This window comes from Benincasa hispida, chromosome 1 (assembly GCF_009727055.1).
Source record: "Benincasa hispida cultivar B227 chromosome 1, ASM972705v1, whole genome shotgun sequence".
In the NCBI taxonomy this organism is placed as follows: domain Eukaryota; kingdom Viridiplantae; phylum Streptophyta; class Magnoliopsida; order Cucurbitales; family Cucurbitaceae; genus Benincasa; species Benincasa hispida.
The window spans coordinates 44,328,432-44,349,019 of NC_052349.1; the positions used below are offsets into that span (position 1 = coordinate 44,328,432).

The 20,588-nt window shown below is 33.2% G+C and overlaps 1 protein-coding gene across 1 annotated transcript; it reads right to left on the reverse strand.

Annotated features, from left to right (window-relative positions):
* Nucleotides 1-17,309: 17,309 nt before the first annotated feature.
* On the reverse strand, nucleotides 17,310-19,060 carry LOC120070285 (MLP-like protein 43). The gene is made up of 2 exons (XM_039022204.1): nucleotides 18,796-19,060; nucleotides 17,310-17,768 (listed from the first exon to the last, which is right to left on the reverse strand). The coding sequence occupies exons 1-2, from the start codon at nucleotides 18,980-18,982 to the stop codon at nucleotides 17,497-17,499; spliced, it is 459 nt and encodes a 152-aa protein (XP_038878132.1). The 5' UTR covers nucleotides 18,983-19,060; the 3' UTR covers nucleotides 17,310-17,496.
* Nucleotides 19,061-20,588: the final 1,528 nt, after the last annotated feature.

Genomic DNA, 20,588 nt, shown 5'->3' on the forward strand with positions numbered 1-20,588 from the left:
GTAAATCTTCTTTTCAAAATAGGAAAACCACATTCCTTTTAAACTCACGGTTACCATGAATTCAATAACCACCCACTCATATAGTTATTTAAAAGAAAAAGAATTAATTATCCAATAATTAATATTATTATAGATATAAATGATAACCAAATTATCATACTATATTTATAAACTATAGTTTTAATATTTCATCCCATGAAACATATAAACCAACATTCTTTTTTTATTCTATGGTACTTAAGTAAATCTCATTTACATCAATCCTCACTAGATGTATCTCATACATTATACCGATTATATGATATATAATCAAAATACCTTTTGTCAATTTGAACATTTCAAATCAACACCAAGAACTGATCCTCAACTGAATCCATTGAGCTACCAAGGGGACCTTATGAACCTGTAGCTTGAAGCTCTAACGGTACGTGAATAACTGATTAAACTCTTTAGTCATGGGATCCCCCATCTGTTAACTGCTAGGCACTCCACTAAAGACCGACAGCTGAACTCTCCTTACCACAGATATATTATGTGTCCATCTTAACCAATCAGTAGTGTGACAACCCTTCACATATCGCTCGTAAGTACAGCTGGACCAATAACCGTTTTGCCTTGTAGGTACATCTGTCTCCTTAAGTACCACTAATCTCTCTAATGAACATAAGTCATGGTCCTACTATGACTTCTTCCAAAAAGAAGTTGTGACCACTATGTTCAAGCACCGAAATCAGCCCTTAAGGGAGCAATCTCTCTACTTATCCCTGCATCAGGAAAGGAGTGAATTCCATCTTGTGGATTGAGTTCTCAGCTCCCAGATCAGACAAGTCCCCAAAAAGGTAGGTGTGTTGAGTTTACAATCTTGCCACTCTCACCAATACTAATCAAAGGACCACCCTCAAAGATAGAAGTTCCCAAAACACTCAAGATTGAGGTCGTGTCACCTATAGTCGTTTAGGTGAGATGTAAGTCTCTAGTATCAACGGTGTTATATACAGAGTCTAGTCATCTCGTGGTCCAGGTCTTATACAAACTCTTTGTATAGGACACCCCCGCTCGCACTTCTCCACATGAGTGGTTAGGATCTACCATCTGTAGTAGTTTACTACACTTGCAAATTTCTACAAAGCGGGCCATATCCGTAGTGTCACCAGGATCAGGTATCCCACCTTAATCCTTATACTATAACCTATTTAGGTTATCACTTAAGGCATGATCCACTTATATATCACATATACATGCTTAAGTTCATATAAGATAATCAAGGAGCTTTGTTTATTGGATATGAGTAAATGCCAGAATTAAATAACACTTATTTTATTCATTGAACAATGTGTAGCTTTACAAAAAAAGAGACTCTAGGAGAATTAGTATACCAATTCCAACACTTTTCAACTTATACACATTTTTCTCTTCTCGGCTTTTCACATAACCTAAAGGTTGTTCAACAAATATTATTTCCTTGAAGTATTCATTCAAAAAAGTGGATTTTACATCCATTTGATGAACTTTCCATCCATTTTGAGCAGCTGAAGACAAAATGTATTAAATGGTCTTAATTCTTTTCACAGGAGCAAATTTTTCTTCATAATCCACAACATATTCATGCTTATAGCCTTTTACAATAAGTCTTGCCTTGTAATTTTAACTTACCATCTTACTTCAACTTTGTTATGTATACCCATTTTACTTCAAGTGCTTGTTTGTTTTCTGGAAGCTCCATTAACTTGCATGTTTCACTTCTCTCTATCACATCATTTTCTTGATCACCTCATCAACTTATATAGGATCAACACTTACAAATAATGCAAATTAAGAAAATAATCGTCACCAATTCTGCTAGTAGCATTATAATTTTCTTGAATATTCCTCATCCTCCTTGGTGAGATTTCATCATTACTTTTGGAAGATGGCGATGAAGACGAAGATGACGCCACTGAAGGTCAATTCAAAGGCCCGACTTCACATTTTGGCAAGCATACCTGATGCACTATCCAAAAGGTTTGAGAACATGATCATTGTATGTGAGATCGTGGAATCATTGCAAGAATTGTTTGAGCGTAAGTTCTCACTTTTTAAGAAAAATGGGATTGGTGACACTGAAACCAGTGGTGTTAGTTCCTAAGATAATGTCCAGCCCTTATTGAATGTCAAAGGATTAACAGAGAAAACAATTGTTGCTGACTTTGAGAAGTTCATCGATGAGGATTATCCTCTTAAATGAAACCTAGAGTTTATAATATAGGTCCTGATACTGATCCCACTACTCTCCAGAAAAGGAAGAACTCTAAAGACATTAAATGTGATTTATTTGCCTTGGAGACGTGTTTGGTAGAGAATGATGATTCGACCTGGATAATTGATTTAGGGGCTATTAACCATGTTTGTTCTTCCCAATAAGGATTTAGTTCCTAGAAACAATTGGAAGCTGAAGAGTTGAGTCTTAGAGTCGGTACTGGTAAGGCCTTTCAGCTCTTGCTATAGGCAGGCTTAAATTATTTTTGGACAAGAAACATTATCTGTTATTGGATAAATGTTTATGTAGTTCCTCATATCCTTAATTTTAGTTTCTTGTCTGATTGAACAAAATTATTCTATTTCCTCTTATTAGAATAAAGTGTTTATTTTTAAGAGTGGTATGGAGATAGATTTTGGTTCAATGGAAAATAGCTTGTATGTACTAAGACAGTTAGTCATAAAAGCCTTGCTTAATACTGAAATGTTCAAAATAGCAACAACTGTAAAAGGACAAAAAGTTTCTCCTAAAGAAAATGCCCATCTTTGGAATCTAAGGTTAGGTCACATCAATCTCAATAGGATTGAGAAGTTAGTGAAAAGTGGACTTTTAAATGGTTTAGAAGAAAACTCTTTGCTAGTATGTGAATCTTGATTTGAAGGCAAATTGACTAAACGACCTTTTACTAGAAAAGGTTATAAAGCCAAGGGAACCTTAGAGCTTATACATTCAGACCTCTATGGTCGGATGAGTGTAAGAGTACGAGGTGGGTATGAATATTTCATCTCTTTCATAAATGATTATTCTAGATTTGGGTATCTATACATAATGCAACATTAGTCTGAAGCTCTTGAAAAGTTCAAGGAGTATAAGATTGAAGTTGAAAACTTGTTAGGTAAAAAGATAAAAACATTACGATTTGATCGTGGTGGAGACTATATAGACTTAGAATCCAGAACTATATGATAGAACATGGAATTACGTCTCAACTCTCAGCCTTAAGTACACCCAGCAGAATGATGTATCAGAAAGGAGAAACAGAACCCTGTTAGACATGGTTCGGTCTATGATAAGTTATGCATATCTTCCAGTCTCGTTTTCGGGATATGCAATAGAGACTGTAGTTTACATTTTGAACAATGTTCCCTCAAAGATTGTTTCTGAAACACATTTTGAGTTATAGAGAGGTCGTAAAGATAGTTTATGCCACTTCAGGATTTGCGGATGTCCAGCCCACGTGCTTGTGGTTAACTCCAAAAAGTTGGAACCTCGTTCGAAAGTATGCCTATTTATAGGTTACCCTAAAGAAACGAGAGGTGGATACTTCTATGATCCAAGTAAAAATAAAGTGTTTGTATCGACGGGTGCTACCTTCTTGGAATAAGACCACATAAGGGATCATAAGCCACGAAGTAAACTTGTTTTAAATGAGATTTCTAATGAGACTGCTGAGACTTCAACAAGAGTTGTTGAATAGGCTGATAAATCAACAAGAGTTGTTGATGTCAGTACATCTAATCAACCATCTCAAGAGTTGAGATTGCCTCGACGTAGTGGGAGGATTGTGAACCTACCTATACGTTACATGGGTTTAACAGAAGCCCAAAACATCATATCTGATGATGGAGTTGAGGATCCGTTGTCTTAAAGTAAGCAATGGAAGATGTTGACAATGATGAATGGATTAATGATATGAATCAAGAAATGGAGTCTATGTACATCAATTATGTCTGGGAGCTTGTAGATCAACCTAATGGGGTAAAGCCCATAGGTTGTAAATTGATCTACAAGAGGAAATGATGTGTAGATGAAAAGGTACAGTCTTTTAATGCTAAACTTATGGTAACGGGTTATACCCAAGTTGAGGGAGTGGACTATGAAGAAACTTTCTCACTTGTTGTCATGTTAAAGTCTATCAAGATTCTCCTGTCCACAGCTAGATATTATGACTATGAGATATGGAAAACGGAGGTCAAGACTGCCTTTTTGAATGGTAATCTTAAGAAGACCATCTACATGGCTTAACCAGAAGGGTTCATTGAACAAGATCAAGAGCAAAAAGTTTGCAAGCTTAATTGGTCCAATTATGGACTCAAACAAGCATCTAGATCTTGGAATATAAGATTTGATATTGCGATCAAATCTTATGGTTTAGATCAGAATGTTCATGAGCCTTGTGTTTACAAGAAAATCATCAACAACTTGGTAGCTTTGTGCTGTATATGAATGATATCCTACTCATTGGGAATGATTTAGGTTTTCTGACTAACGTTAAGAACTGGCTAGCTGCCCAATTCCAAATGAAAGATTTGGGAGAGGCACATTTTATTCGACGGATCCAGATCATAAGGGATCGTAAGAACAAAAGGTTGACCTTGTCTCAGGCATCGTATATTGATAAGATGCTTGTCAGATATTCGATGAAAAATTACAAGAAGGGTTTATTACCTTTCAGGCATGAAATTGTTTTGTCTAAGGAATAGTGTCCTAAGACACCTCAAGAGGTTGAGAAAATGAGACGGATTTCCTATGCATCAGCTATTGGTAGCCTTATGTATGCATTATTATGTATTAGACCTTACATTTTCTATGCAGTAGGGATTGTCAGTCGATACAGTCCAATCCAGGATTAGATCACTTGATGGCGGTCAAAACAATCCTTAAGTATCTTCGAAGACGATGGACTATATACTTGTGTATGGGGATAGGGATCTAATCTTTACAGGATACACAGACTCTGACATTCAAACAGATAAAGATTCTTGGATATCAACATCAGGGTCAGTGTTCACTCTGAATGGAGGAGCTATAGTATGGTTAAGCATCAAGCAAGGATGCATCACAGACTTCACTATGGAAGTCGAATACGTACCTGCTTGTGAAGTTGCTAAAAAAGCTATTTTGTTTAAGAAGTTCCGTTTTGATTTGAAAGTTATTCCAAATATGTCTTTGCCGATCACACTTTGTTGTGATAACAGTGGTGCTGTGGCAAATTTTAAGGAACTTTAGAGTCACTGAAGAAAAACAATATAACGAAAATATCATTTGATCGGGAGATTGTGCATCGCAGTGGTGTGATATTCACGAAGATCACGTTGGAGCACAACGTTGCTGATCCTTTACAAAGGCTCTCATGGCTAAAGTGTTCGAGAGTCATCTAGAAAGTCTTGGTCTATAGGATATGCAACACCTTGTCTAGGGCAAGTGGGAATGTTACTAGGGTATAGTGTATGCCTTAGTTTATTGTATTTTGTACTATCTTTGTATTGTAATTAGTCTCCCTAGACTTTAGGATAAGTCGGAGATTGTTGGGAATGGTGTTCTAAATCTCCTTGTAATCTTGTAGTTTGTAAACTCTGTATAAACATATTGTTATTGATAAAATAAGTGTTATTTTATAAGCATTTACTCAATCCAATAAACTAAGATTTGAAGTTATTTTATGTAAATTTAAACAAGTATGTAGAGACATACATGTGAATCTTGTTTAAATAATAACTTAAATGGTCTGTAGTAGATGGATAAAGTTGGGTATCTTATCTTGGTAACACTATAGATACGACCCACTTTGTAGATGTTACAAATGTTGTAAAGTGCTTCAAATGATTTGATCCTGATCATTCATGTAGAGACATAAGAGTAGATGTATCCTATACAAAGAGTTTGTATAAGACCAGACCACGAAATGATTTCTCTTTATATAACACTGTTGATAATAGATACTGACATTTTACTAGAATGACCATAGGTGACATGACCTGAATCCTGAGTGAGTTATGAGCTGCTGCTCATGAAGGCGGTCCTTTGATTTGTATGAATGAGAGTGGCCAGATTGCCAACTCAACGAGCCTACCATTTTGGGGATTCATCTGATTAGAAAGCTGGGAACTTAGCTTCACAAGACGAAATTCACTCATTCCCTGACGTAAGGGTAAGTAGATAAATTGCTCCCTTAAGGACTAATTCTTGGTCTTAAACATAGTGGCCACACCCTCTCTTGGGAAGAGAGGATTTAATCATAGTGGGACTATGACTTATTGCTCATTAGAGGAATCAGTGGTACTTAAGGATTTAGATTTAACTACAGGTACAAAACGGTAATTCAGTCCAGTTGTACTTACGAGCAATTTGTGAAGGGTCATCACACTATTGATTGGTTATATCCAATGGACACAAAAGTATATCTATACTGTGAAGAGTGCAGCTGTCGGTCTTTAGTAGAGTGCCCGACAGTTAATGGATTGTTGATATCATGACTAAAGAGTTTAGTCAGTTATTTACGTACCATTGAAGCTTCAAATAGAGGTCCATAAGGTCCCCTTGGTAGCTCAATGGATTCAAGTTGATAACCAGTTTTTGGGTTAGTTTCAAATGTTCAAATTAACGAGAGGGAATTTGATTATATATGATATAATTAAATTAATTAAATTATATGTAATATAATTGATATGAATATTTGATACATTATTATTTGATTGGAAGAATTAATATAAATATGATTTATATTAAATGCCATAAAAAATACAAAAAGAACTATGGTTTATATGTTGCATATGATGCAATATTAAAACTATAGGTTATAAATATAATATGATAAGTTATTTATTGTATTTATTTATAATTTATTAATTATATGATAATTAATATTTCTTTTTCTAAATAACCAACCTTAGTGGGTGGTTATACACGGTTTTATGGTAATTGTGAGATAAAGAAAAAAAATAGTTTTTCAAATCACTGAATCAAAACATCTCACATAATTCACTATTGAATAAAAGAAGTTTTACTACACAATAGTTTTACAGACCCTAAACGATCGAGCTCGAGTTTACTATGGGATAGTACTCATTTGCTAAACGAATGAGTGTCTAGTCTATACGATAGACTTCATCTACTACACGATTGTGTGATCGCATACTCGATTGTTTACTCCAATCTTTCCCTCTATCCAAAATCATCCAGAACTCACAAGTCTTGGATTCTCACACTGAGAATACCAAGGTAATCTTATGGTTGTATTTGATTGATCGTGGATCGAGTCATACTCGTTGCTGGTGCATGAGAGAGATCGAGTTCGAGTTCTTGTTTGCAGCGTTGCTGAACGATCGAAGGAAATACGTGAAGAAAGAGTTGTTCAAAGGTATTATCACTCGATCCCTTCTATTTACTTAATAAGCATGCTGTAATTTATCTTTAATGCATAATCGTTTATGTATGATTGTAAATATTTGAGTTCTTTCACAATGGAGTTTGGAACGATCCGCTTCCGCTCAAAGGTCATCTAGTTTTAGAGTTCGTTCAGCCACCACCTGAATTTCTACTTTTTCCAAGTCTTAAGTATCTTCATTCTCATCCATGCTAACATGAAATGGACTTTCAGCTTCACCAACGACATTCCAGTTCCAGGATTCATCTTTATTGAAAATCACATCTCGGTTGATAATAGTCTTTCTAGAAACAGGATTATACAATCGATAAGCTTTAAAATTTTCACTGTAGCCTACCATAATACATTTTTCACATTTATCATCCAGCTTGCCTCTTAGCTTATGTAGTATATGAGAAAAAACTATACTCCTAAACATTCTTAAGTGACTAACACACGGTTTCTCATTGCACTATGCTTCATAAAGAGTCATACCTGGAACACTCTTTGTTGGAGCTTGATTCAAAATGTAAGAAGTGCATGCAATAGCATCTCCCCACAATTCATTTAGCATCACTTTTGCTTTGAGAATACTTCTCACCATGTCCATGATCGTTCTATTCTTTCTCTCAGCGACTCCATTCTATTGTGGAGTTATTTGAACTATCATTTGATGATACATTCCTTGCTTCTTGAACAAATTATAAAAACCTATAAACTCTCCACCACAGTCAGATCTCAAAGTTTTTATCTTATTGCCACTTTGATTCTTAGTTAAAGCTTTGAAAGATTTAAAACATTCAAGTCCTTCAAAGTTTTCTTTCAAAAAATAAATCCACAACTTTCTACTAAAATCATCGATGAAGGTGGCGAAATATTAATTACCTACGTCTTATATTGCACGTATAAGACCACACAAACATGTATGAATCAACTCGAGAGGTTTGGAGGCTCTCCAAGCTTTATCAGTTGGAAATGGATCTCGATGATGTTTCACAACTATAGACACTACACAAATATTTGTCTCCTAGTTGATATTTTGTATGCCCTTGAACATATGGTTTTTGCAGAAAGATGATATTGATTCGAACTTCATGTGACCATATAAAAAATGCCAAAGTCAGGATGGATCCTTCCATATGCCGTTAAAACAAGATATTTGTCCATATATAAATTTAAGAGGAAACATCTTGTTAGCTGTCATTTTTAGCTTGGCAATAAGAACACCGGTCTGATCCTTGATTGCACATACACCACCTTTAAATGAAACTTTTAGACCTCGTTAAAGTAGTTAGTCAATACTTAAAAGATTATGCTTCAAACCTGGAACATAGAACACATTCAAAACTTATTTTGTGCCTTTCTTCATCTTAACATGAATATCACCTCGACTTTTGACTTTCAATTTGATATTATCACCAGTTTTCACTCCACTTTGGAGAGATGCATCCAAAGAACCAAATATATTTCTATTTCTTGTCATGTGGTAACTACAACCATTATCGAGATACCATGCAGGCTCTACAACATCATCTTGAGCATTACATGCAAGAAATAGAACACCTTCATCATTTTTATTTTCTTTATGTATCATGGTGGAATTTTAATCTCCATTTTCTCATGCCCAATAATATGCTTTAAAATGATCATACTTTTTGTAGTTAAACATAGAATGTGAGAAAAATTACCTCAGAACACTTCCTTGAGTTTTGCTAAAGCCTCTTCCTCTTCTACTTTCCGTTCCTCGAGATGACGAAGAACTTTCTTGTGGATTTTCAACATTCACACCATTTCTGTTATCATAGTTTTTTTCCACCTCCTCATCTACCAAGACCACCACGCATTCCATGAGAAGTGCCTCTGAACAAAGTTTGCATTTGAAAAGCTTCCTTAAGATTGACATCAAACTGTTTTAATGTAAGTTCATGGGATTGAAGAGAAGCCATTAGACTATTTACAAACAATGTAAATAAGTCTTTTGATTTTTCAATTGCAACAACAATATTGTCAAACTTTCTTGGCATACTTCTAAGATTCTTTTGAACAATTATTTGATGACGTAGTTCTTCACCATTTTTCCTCAAATTGTTGACAATTCCAATAATACGATTAAAAAATTCTTCAATAGTTTCCGTCTCTTTCATCAAAATTCAATCCAATTCAGATCTAAGAGCTTGTAGTCTTACCATATTAACTTTATCTTCTCCTTGATAGGTGGATTGTAAAATATCCCAAGCCACCTTTGAAGAAGTAGTTGCTGAAATTCTCTCGAAAATAAATTCATCAACAACTTGATAAATGAAGAATAAAGCCTTCTTGTCTTTCTTAAAAATTTCTCTCAACTCAACAAGTTGTTGATTTGTGAACCCATGATTCATAACTTCAGTGTATCTTCTTTCAACAATATCCCACAATTCTTATGAGCCATAGAACAGTTTCATTTGTATACTCTACTGATTAAAACTCTTCCCACTTAATCTAGGAATTTGGGTTGCAACATGTTACCATTTGAAGCCATCTCTTATCTTAGCTCTAATTCTACTTCTTGGAAACTAGTAGAACCTTAGTATACAAATCAAGAGACACGAGAAGAAAATTGTTCTCGTACTAACATAATATAGGAGAAATAAGAACTTGAATATTTCTTAACATGCGTTTCTTTTTTGCTAATGAGAAACCTTACACATATTTATACTAATAGAGAAGTACATCAAAAGACATCAACATTAAATATCAATACATGTGATTCTTCACCAATACATGTAAATTCATAAATGTATTTAGTATTTCATGTATCTAACTATCTTTTGAATCTCAACTATCCATGTATGCAATAATGTTATTCATGTATTTTAATAAAAGTCTAAATTAATTTTAACATCGACTTCGATGGTACAATGTTGTGTTAGAGGCTGTTAGATAGAGAGTGACTGGGAAGGGGGGGGGAGTATCTGGGATTGATGCCTAAAGTCTCGTGTCCTGTAGTTTGTAAACAGTTTGTACGAACGCTTGTGTTGTATAATATATGATATTTACTTCACATCTTCTATTTTTCTCAGTTGCTTGTTTTATTTACTTTACCACAAACCAATAAACATAAAATCCCTGGTTATCTGTATGTAACTCAAGCATGTATGTGGTGACATATAAGTGGATCATGTCTTGAGCAATAACCAAAATGATTTGTAGTATACAGATATAGGAGGGAAACCTTATCCTGGTAATGCTATGGATGCGACCCTCTTTGTGGAATGGTCACAAGTGTTGTGACTTGTCACAGATGGTCTGATCCTGATCATTCATGTTGGGGACATGCGAACGGGGGCGTCCTATACAAAGAGTTTATATAAGACCTGACCATGAAGTGTTAACGTCTCGTTATATAACACCGTTCATGATAGAGACTTCACTTCACTAGGATAACCATAGGTAACTTACCTCAATCCTGAGTGAGTTGGGAACTCATGGCATTGAGGGTGGTTCTTTGATTTATATGGGTGGGAGTGGCCAAGTCACCAATTCAAACTTATCATTTTAGGGATTCGTCTGATTTTGGGAGCTGGGAACTCAGCTTCACAAGATGGAATTCACTTCTTCCTTGAGGCAGGGGTAAATAGATAGATAGTTCCCTTAAGGACTGATTCCGGGGCTTGAACGTTGTGGCGCCACACACATTCTCTTAGCCCGAGAGGTATTCACACATAGTTAGACTATGTTATATTGTTCATTAGAGGAATCAATGGTACTTAAGGAGTGAGATGTAACTACAGGGAAAAAACGGTAATTTGGCCCAGTTGCACTTACAAGCATCTGTGAAGGATCATTGTACTCATGATTGGTTATATCCGATGGACACAAAAATATATTTGTGGTAAGAAGAGTTCAACTATTGGTCTTTAGTGGAATGTCTGATAGTTAACAAATGGTGGATCTCGTGGTTAAAGAGTTTAGTCAACTATTCACGGACCGTTGGAGTTTCGAGCCACAGGTTCATTAGGTCCCCTAGGTAGCTTGGATTAAATCGAGAATTAGTGTTTGGGTTAATTTGAAATGTTCAAATTGACAAGAGGAAGTTCGATTATATATGATATAATTGGATTGGTTAATTATATATGATATAATTTGCTAAATATATGAGATATATTATTTTGGAGAAAATTAAATATAAATATGATTTATATCAAGAAGAGGAGAAAATACTGTAGCAGATATGTGATATCAAATGATAGGGTAAAAATATAATATGATTATATTTATTATTAATTAATTGGTTAATTATATGATAATTTGGCCAATTTTCACGTTCGGGTGCGTTAGTGGGGCAGCGTCGGTTATTGTAACCGATGAATTAAAATGAAAATTGTTTTCATTTTGAATGTTTGTCCAAAAAGAAAACGATAGAGTGTGCTGGTGAATCGTAATCGATCACTTAAGTAAATCGAGAGCCTATACGATAGTCGCTCTGCCCTTAGACGATTGTCCACCTCACGTCTAAACGATCACGCGCTAGTTCCTACACGATCAAATAGCTTCCCTAAACAATCGAATAGTTTGCCGAGTTTGCTAAACGATCGTATACCATTTCCTAAACGATCATTCAGTAAAATCTACACGATTGTGTAGTTTCTCCTAAACGATAAGTATCGTGCTATACGATAGTGTCTTCTTTACTCCCACTTGCTTATCGCCTACACGATCGGTTCGTCCTCATTCCTCTACCAAATTCACCAAAGACCACGCTTTGGGTTCTCACTCCGAGAATACCGGGTCTCTTTTCTGGTGGTGTCGTCCCTGCAGCGTTCATGTTCGTGCAGTTGTTCGGGCGTTGGTTGATCGGGTAGAGGTTTCTGCTGCATTGAGTTCTGAAGTTTGAAGAACATTTTCAACTAGTATGGCAACTCTCTCCCTCGTTTATTTTTGTTCAAAGCATGCCATTAATTGACTGTTCATTTGCATAACTGTGCGTTTGAATGTGTATTGTGTATTTCGGTCACTGTGAAATTGGAGTGATCCGATTTCGCTCATGGAACTCTTCTTCAGGCGGGGGGACTAGCAAGACATACTGACAGCGGAAGCTCTGGTGCATGGCAGATGGAGGTGGTACAAACGTTTGACAATGGATGACTGAAGGCAACAAGAAGTGGCGAAATGGATTCTTCTGGCTAGAGGCATTAGATCACATTGCTTTGAGAAGAAAAACTAAGCCCTCGTTTGATAACCATTTTGTTTTTCGATTTTATTTTTGAAAATTAAACCTATCTCCTCCCCATTTTTTCTAATGATTTGCATTTTTCTTAAGTTCAATTGTTTGAATTCTTAGCTAAATTCCAAAAACAAAAATAAGTCTTTAAAAACTACTTTTTTTTTTTTTAGTTTTAAAAATTTGGCTTATTTTTTAAACAATTGGTAAAAAGTAGATAACAAAGGAAGAGATTTGGAGGTGAAAATAGTATTTATAGACCTAATTTTGAGAAATAAAAACTATAAACCAAATGTATACAAAACGATGCCAAAATAAATCAAAATCTCCTTCTATAAATCTATTATAAATTTCAAATTTCTAAATCTTTTATCATATTAAATCCAAAAAATTCTAGCCTCTAATCAATTAAATTCAAATTAACTAACAAATCTTTTCAATTATCTCAATTTTACTCCAAATTTAAAAAATTAAAGGGACATTAAAATCCCATTAATTTGAGAAAATTGACTTAAATTTACCTGAAGCTCGGGATGTTACAACCTCTTATGTCTAAAATTCTGTGACTAACTCTGCGAAGACCACCTTCGAAAACCATCTCTAGCGATCACCTTCATGTACAACCGCACTGGACTACTACCTTATGTCGCCAACTTCGATGATCAGCTCTAGTGACCAACTCTGACCATTAACTCTGTCGATTATCCAAAATGTCTAACTTGAACAACCAACTTAGTCGATCATATACTAAAAAAGTTGAAAAAATCCATGGCCGATGAAAGTGTTTTAGATACATAAAATTGAAATTAGCAGTTAATAATATTTAATAATCGTTTTATATTGTAATTTAACATTAATACAAAAGCTTTGAGTATCTAGACTATGGATACCACTATGATTACATCTTCTGACGCTCTCAAGTTCCTTGTTTAACACCTAAGGATTCTACTGACAAGTCTAACTCAGGGCATGGTGCTGCTTTTATATTACTTATTAGAGATAATAGACTTCTAGATATCTCCACGACGATGATATGATATTGTCAATACTACAAAACAGAGCGTTAATGTCGGTTTAAAATTGACATTATAGGGGTACAATATCGGTTGAAAACCGATATTGAAGGTCGTGTTATAAAAGGTCTTTAATGTTTTAAACCAATATAATATCTGGCCGAAATTTTAGTGTCAATATTCTTCAATGTGGATTGAATACACATCTTCAATGTCAGTCGAAACCCAACATTATACACCATTTTCTATGTCAGTTTTTTACCAATTTTTTCAATAATTGTTCAATATATTTTTTAATGCCTCATTTTTAAAATTCACAATCAATGTTTAATGTCGATCAAAGAGTTAAAAACCAACAGTAACAAAAAATACATAACTATTTTCTGCTTAAGCACGTGCAAATCAATAATATATTTTTTTAAACAATCATATTTCTCTTACATGTACATATGTAAAATAAAATCTTAATTGCTTTTATACATTATGATTTCAACAAACACAATAATTAACTACCTTATTGGAAGAAGGAAATAAAATTAGATAACAAAGGAAATAAAACACGTCCACAGATTGTTGTATCAGTTTGACCAAACAATCATAACAGCCACTAACAAAGTTGAGTTCCATACATTTGCCAGAAAGGAACGTAATAAAGAATTGAAAAATGCATCATAGTTATACTTCATAGTTGATCCATTTCTCATGTACTTTCAAACCGAAAGATCCTAAAAATATTCGCAACAAGAAAATGAACATAAGATTTTGTGAATTATCTTAAAAGTAAACCTTCTATGCATGAAATTTAGGATTAGTTGTTTAAGCTACAAAGCTCAGTGTGTTCTGACTAACAAAACATGAATTGAGAAAAGAAGAAAACAAAATCACTATATAAATCGAACAAAAACTTACTCAAGTTTTGTAAATGTTCGCACGCAGAGCATTTAAGAGATATCCTATAGGGTAACTAATGAATAAACACTTCCAACCGAAAAATACCTTTGATTATAACAAGGAAATCATTTATCTTTCTCTATGCCTAATTGCAAAAGTTTTCACAATAATTGAAGCAAGCGATTGAAAGTAAAATCACTAGTTGGGTCAACTATGAAACTGACCTTCCAATTATGAAACTCACCCTCCATACATGACATCACTATACAACAAAATCAAAATTTGTTTACTTCGACACATGTTAAAAAAAATGCACTTCCAATACAACATTCAAATAACAATCTTCTTTCCATAAAACTACTAGAGTTTCCAAAACACTATAATATTCAAACCAACTGTGTAGTAATTTGAGCACAAATTGACTAAAACTTATATGAATACAAATTGTAATATATCAGCACAAATTGGAGAGTCATAACATTTCTAAGTAAAGAAACCTTAGCCAAAAGAATAAAATGTGATCACACTCAAATTTCACTAAAACCAAACAAAACTATAGTGTACCAATTTCACCTGCAATTCCATTGGGGGGTGGAAAAGTATATTTTGTAACAGGATGGAAGTCTGGAACCTCCATCTAAATTCTATCAATTTATTGACCCCTCACACCAAAATCTAGAATGCATGAACCATATACACACTTATTTATAGGTAACTACCTCAAAAGTTTTCAATTCCAAGATTTTAAAGCATTATCTTACCCTGCGAAATCACTTGTAGTGTGTTGTGCATGTAAAATTGTGAAATCTATGTGTAATAATGTGTTCATAAAAGACTTAATCCATTGATTGAATCTATATTCCATTCAGACTAAATAGAAGACTTAATCCAAAAGAGAAACAAAGTTCTTGTAGATTCTAACATCCAAATTTCAAAGTCAGAACAAAACATAGAAAGAGATGGATCATCCACTCAGATTGACAAACCCAAGCTAGGAAGCTCGGGTTCATGTAGTCTATTTGCATTGCAATAGAAATGAATTTTAGAAACCTAGTTTTTGAAATCTATGTTTAGGTATGTGTTCATAAAAGTTAGCTTGCAGTGCATGATGTAAATTTTATAAGCTTGAGTTTATGCAACCAATGGTCTAGCAAACTTGCAACTTAACATAAGCAATGTCTATTTTATAAGAAGAATCAAATTTGTCATATGCCTAAAACATTTAAATGCAATGTCTATAAAATGATAAAGGAGGTTATCTTTTCAACAAAATGCATAGTTATATCCACGTTCGTGCATCATAGAACATATGGTCTCTAGAGACTAGATCAGTAACATAAAAAGAAAAATTTAATCAATAGATTACCTTTAAAGTTTCTCAAGGTCTTGAGGATTTTTTTTATCCCAAGGTATAATTCCCATTCTTCATGACGATAGCGAGTCTGCTATTGATGTTCTCATTGGTCTTCTTCTTTTCAAGGTTTCACAATAAGAAAGAAAAATGTCAGAATACTCCATTACGGTCAGATCTAAATGGCGAGATTTGGCGAGATCCATTGAGATGCTGCTGTGCATCGAGGGCGAGATTTGGTTCAGATCTGTACAGATCCGGTGAGACAAGCTACATTACGGTCAGATCTAACGAGATCAAGGTACGCTTTGGTCAAGTTTGACTAGATAGAGATGTGTTCAAGTCAGTCTTGCTAGAATGAGGGCATGGCGATCAGATTTGTAGTCGAGAGAAGTTTGAAACGGTGTCAACAATAGTCAAGAGAGGTCTGGAATGGCCGACGTAGACAATAGTGAGATCCACATGGTAGAGCGGAGTAGATTTAATGAAGGAACGAATTCGAGTAACGTACAAATTCGGGCACGATGAGATCCTCCGCCTTGTGCTTTTGCACCCTTAAATATGATGAATGCATGAATTCGGGTAACGTGAAGGAGGAAGAGTGAGAGAGAGGGGAAGGCGGGTTGTGTTGTGGGTAACGTGAGAGAGAGGGAGGAGGAGTGAGAGAGGAAAAAAGAAGAGGGAGGCTAGGATTTGTTTAACTTTTTCTTTTTGGTTTTCCTTTCTTTTCTTTGAAAAAATAAACCCAAATTTAAAAGAAATAAATTTGGGAGTGAAATGAAAACGGGGAAGGGAGGGAAATAAAAAATGAAGATAAAAAAATTGTTTGGGATTCAAAAGAGAAGATTACCTATAAAGGCGATTTAAAATAAAATTAAAGATCCACTTTGATCCACTTTTTTTTCTTTAAGAAACCGACATTGTACATCCGTTTTTAGTTTTTTCAACCTACATCAAAGCCTAGATTTTTTGTAGTGTGTCCAATTTTGTCATAAACTCTCATGTATGACTTTTCTTTTGGCTTCATCCAGAAGGTCTCATATCATTTGTTATGCTTGCCTTCCCTTGTATACCCACGATCATCTCCTTATCTAGCTAACGTGGAATTTTAACCACATTTCGAACATCAACATATATGCATAATAAACCCTATCCTACCTTAAGATATTAGTTGCCATAAAAAGCCCTAAACCCCTTGATGGTCTACTTTTTTTTTTTTTTTTTTTTTTTTTTTTTTTTTTACATATTACACTCATATATTCATTAATGTGAAATTATTTGTAATTTTATTGTTTGATGGTCTATGTATTTTGTGTACCTCAAGAACAATAGTTACATGTCAAAACTTGTAAAATATATATATGTGAATGTTTTAAGTTGAGGTGTAATTAGTTCGCTAATATATTTAGATCTATATATATCATTTCCCCTAATAATTCATTCATATCATCCCAAATTTTAAGGATGGTGTGTATAAAATTTAAAATTTACTACCATTACATCCCTTCATAAATATAAAGATCCAAGGTACAACATACATATAGAACAGGAAAGCAACCATTTTTACCTAACAATTGCCCCCTTTTATTAAAGTTCAAATACATTCATAATTATACTTGACAACGTTACAGCATTCAAAGGACTTGGTTAATTAATTAGTTAATTGATAGCAAGGTAAGCATCAAGTCCCATGGAGAGCTTTGAAACAAAGTTCAGGTAAGCTACAGGGGGAGGGATGTTCTCATCAGCTTTCTCGAACTCGATCGACCAATTCACGGTGGTGCTACCGTTTTCTTCGTCGTCGGAGGCTTGGAACTTGGCCTTGAACAAGCTATATTGGTTCAGTATGTCTCCTTCAACAGCTTCATATGTGATTGACTTTTTTTCTTCATCCACATCTGCCACTTTTGCCTTCACTTTTGCAGGGCCAACTGCAGGCAATGTTGTACTCTTTTCAAAACTGATTGAAGTTAAAATTTGAAAACTAAGACATCCTTTCATAATCATTTGATTTTTTTTTTTAAAGAAATTATTATTGTTTTCTCACATTAATCTATCATCTTTTCATTTTTTTAATAAATTTTTTTGAATTCCTAGCGAATTTTTAGAACGCAGAGCATGTTCCTAAACATTATTTTCTTAAATCTTTTATTTATTTTGTTTTTTTTTCCCCAAAAGTTGACGATAGTAAAATACTTTTAAAAAATAGAGAGGAATTAAAACCTATAAATAGAAATAGTGTTTATAATAAGCTCAACTAATATATATATATTGAATCAGCCCCAAAATAGAATTTTTTTTTTTGAGAATTTGCTATGAAATCAAATATTTCTTAGAATAGATGACGACCATAGTAAAAAAAAATGATAACAAATTAAAAATTATGGCCACCTTTGGTAACGATTTGGTTTTTGAGTTTTTGTTTTTTAAAATTAAGTCTATAGACACTACTTCCACATCTAAATTTCTTTCTTTATTATCTACCTATAACCCATGATTTAAAAAAAACAAGGCCAAATTTTGAAAATGAAAAAAATAGCTTTTAAAAATTTGTTTTTATTTTTGAATTTTATAGCTAAGAAATCAACTATTGTACTTAAGAAATATGTAAATCATGGTAAGAAATATGGAGGAAATAAACTTAATTTTCAAAAACCAAAAACAAAAAACGAAATGGTTAACAAATGAAGCCTAAATAATTATCAAACAAGTCTATAATTTTTAGGGTTTATTCAAGGGAATTCAAGCTACCCAAATCTATAATATATAAGCTCGAATTTAATGGTATATATATGTACTCATAGTACTAACATATATAGATAAAAAAAATCTAATAAGAAATAAGAACTCCGCAATACGGGATTCGAAACACTAACCTATTGGTCGAGAACATAAACCATATTAGTTTAATAAATTTAATGTAAAGTTTTAAAATGAAAAAAATTTGAATATGTTTACCAATGTCATATGACCACTGCATGAGAGAGCCAGAAGTAAAGTCATTTCCTTCAAGGAATTCACAGCTATGAAGGTTTTTGGGGAACATTTGAACCAAATGGTGCATATTGTTTCTAAAGAAACCATAGAATTTCTCAGCACAACATTTTATTTGAACATCAACAGAGAGTTGGGAAATCTGAGCCATTTTTTTTTCTTTATTTTATTTCTCTCTGCAAGAAACACAAAAGACTAAATAGAAAAAAGAAGAACTCAATAATATATTATGATTTTATGAGAACCCCAATTGAGGTTTTTATAGTGATTGTAATTATTATTATTCTTATTATTTTATTAATGCAGAGAATTTATCTTGCAACTTGATTTTGTGACCACTCCAAAAATTCTGGATCCTTTAGTATCTTCTTCTTTCTATTTTTTCTGTCTATAACCAAACAATTTGCAAATTCTCATATGCTTTATTCTGGATGTATACCAATCTTTATCTTCATTTTTTTTTCTTTCGAATTAGTTAACTATTTGAGTTAGTTTGAATTTAGTCATCATAATTAAGTTTTAAAATTGGACAATTAAGATCACGTTTAATAACCATTTTGTTTTTTTGATTTTGGTTTTTTAAAATTAAGCCTATTTCTCCATGTTTCTTATAATGATTTGCATCTTACTTAAGTATAATAGTTAAATTTTTAGCCAAATTTAAAAAACAAAAACAAAAAAAAAATAAAATGGTTACCAAATGGAGCCTTATCCCAAGTTCAGGCTGATAAAATATGCATTTTTGTGTTTTTTTAAATTATTTGAAAAGAATAAAAAAATTTGATTAATTAAGTTTCACTATTTTTTCATCATTATTAAAATTAAGTTTATAATTTTATTTCAAAATTATTTTAAATTAATTAATGAAAATTAATGCCAAAGACTGAAAGTGAGTATTTAGTGAATAATTGGAGTTAAGAGTACAAATATTCAAATATAGAAACCAAATTGAAATAAAATTCAAAATTTTAGGGTAAAATAGTAACATTTTAAATCCTAGAGAATAGATGAAAATCAAACTCAAAAGTTGAGAACTAAAGGTGTAACCTTTTGAAACCAAGGGACCAAAAATGCGGAAACAAAACTCAAAACTTAGAGACAAAAACTACATTTTTTGTTGTGAACTTGAGGAGTACAATAGAAATATGGAAATCAATAAAATATAATATTAAAATGAACATAATATAATAATATAATATAATATAATATAATAAATAAATATTAAATAAATAAAACAACAAAAGATGAATTTCTTCACTTTGTCTAATATTTTTGGATTAATCACCAATATGTGTGTGACTTCCAAAATCCACCAATTGCCACTATTTATAGACAATTTGCCAAGTAAAAAATGGATTGCATGGATACTAATAGTATGTAATATTGAGACACATGGACAATACGTGGGATAATGAATAAGTGACACATGATCAATAGACACTGACAATGAGCATCTATATTACACCTAATTTAACATATTTATAATACCTCCTTAGATGGTCATTATATATAAAATATGTCTCGTTAAAATTTTATTAGGAAAACCTCATTGGAAAAAAATTATAGTGAAGGAAAAAGAGTACATATTTCATATAATTTGATAGTCTTAAATGAATACATTTACTCCTCTCATGGAAAAATCACTTGAAATCTCTGAGTCGCGCGTATTTCAATGTTGTGCACCAATTTTTCAAAGGTTGCCGTTGGTAATGATTTTGTAAATAAGTATGTCAGGTTATCCTTTGAACAAATTTATT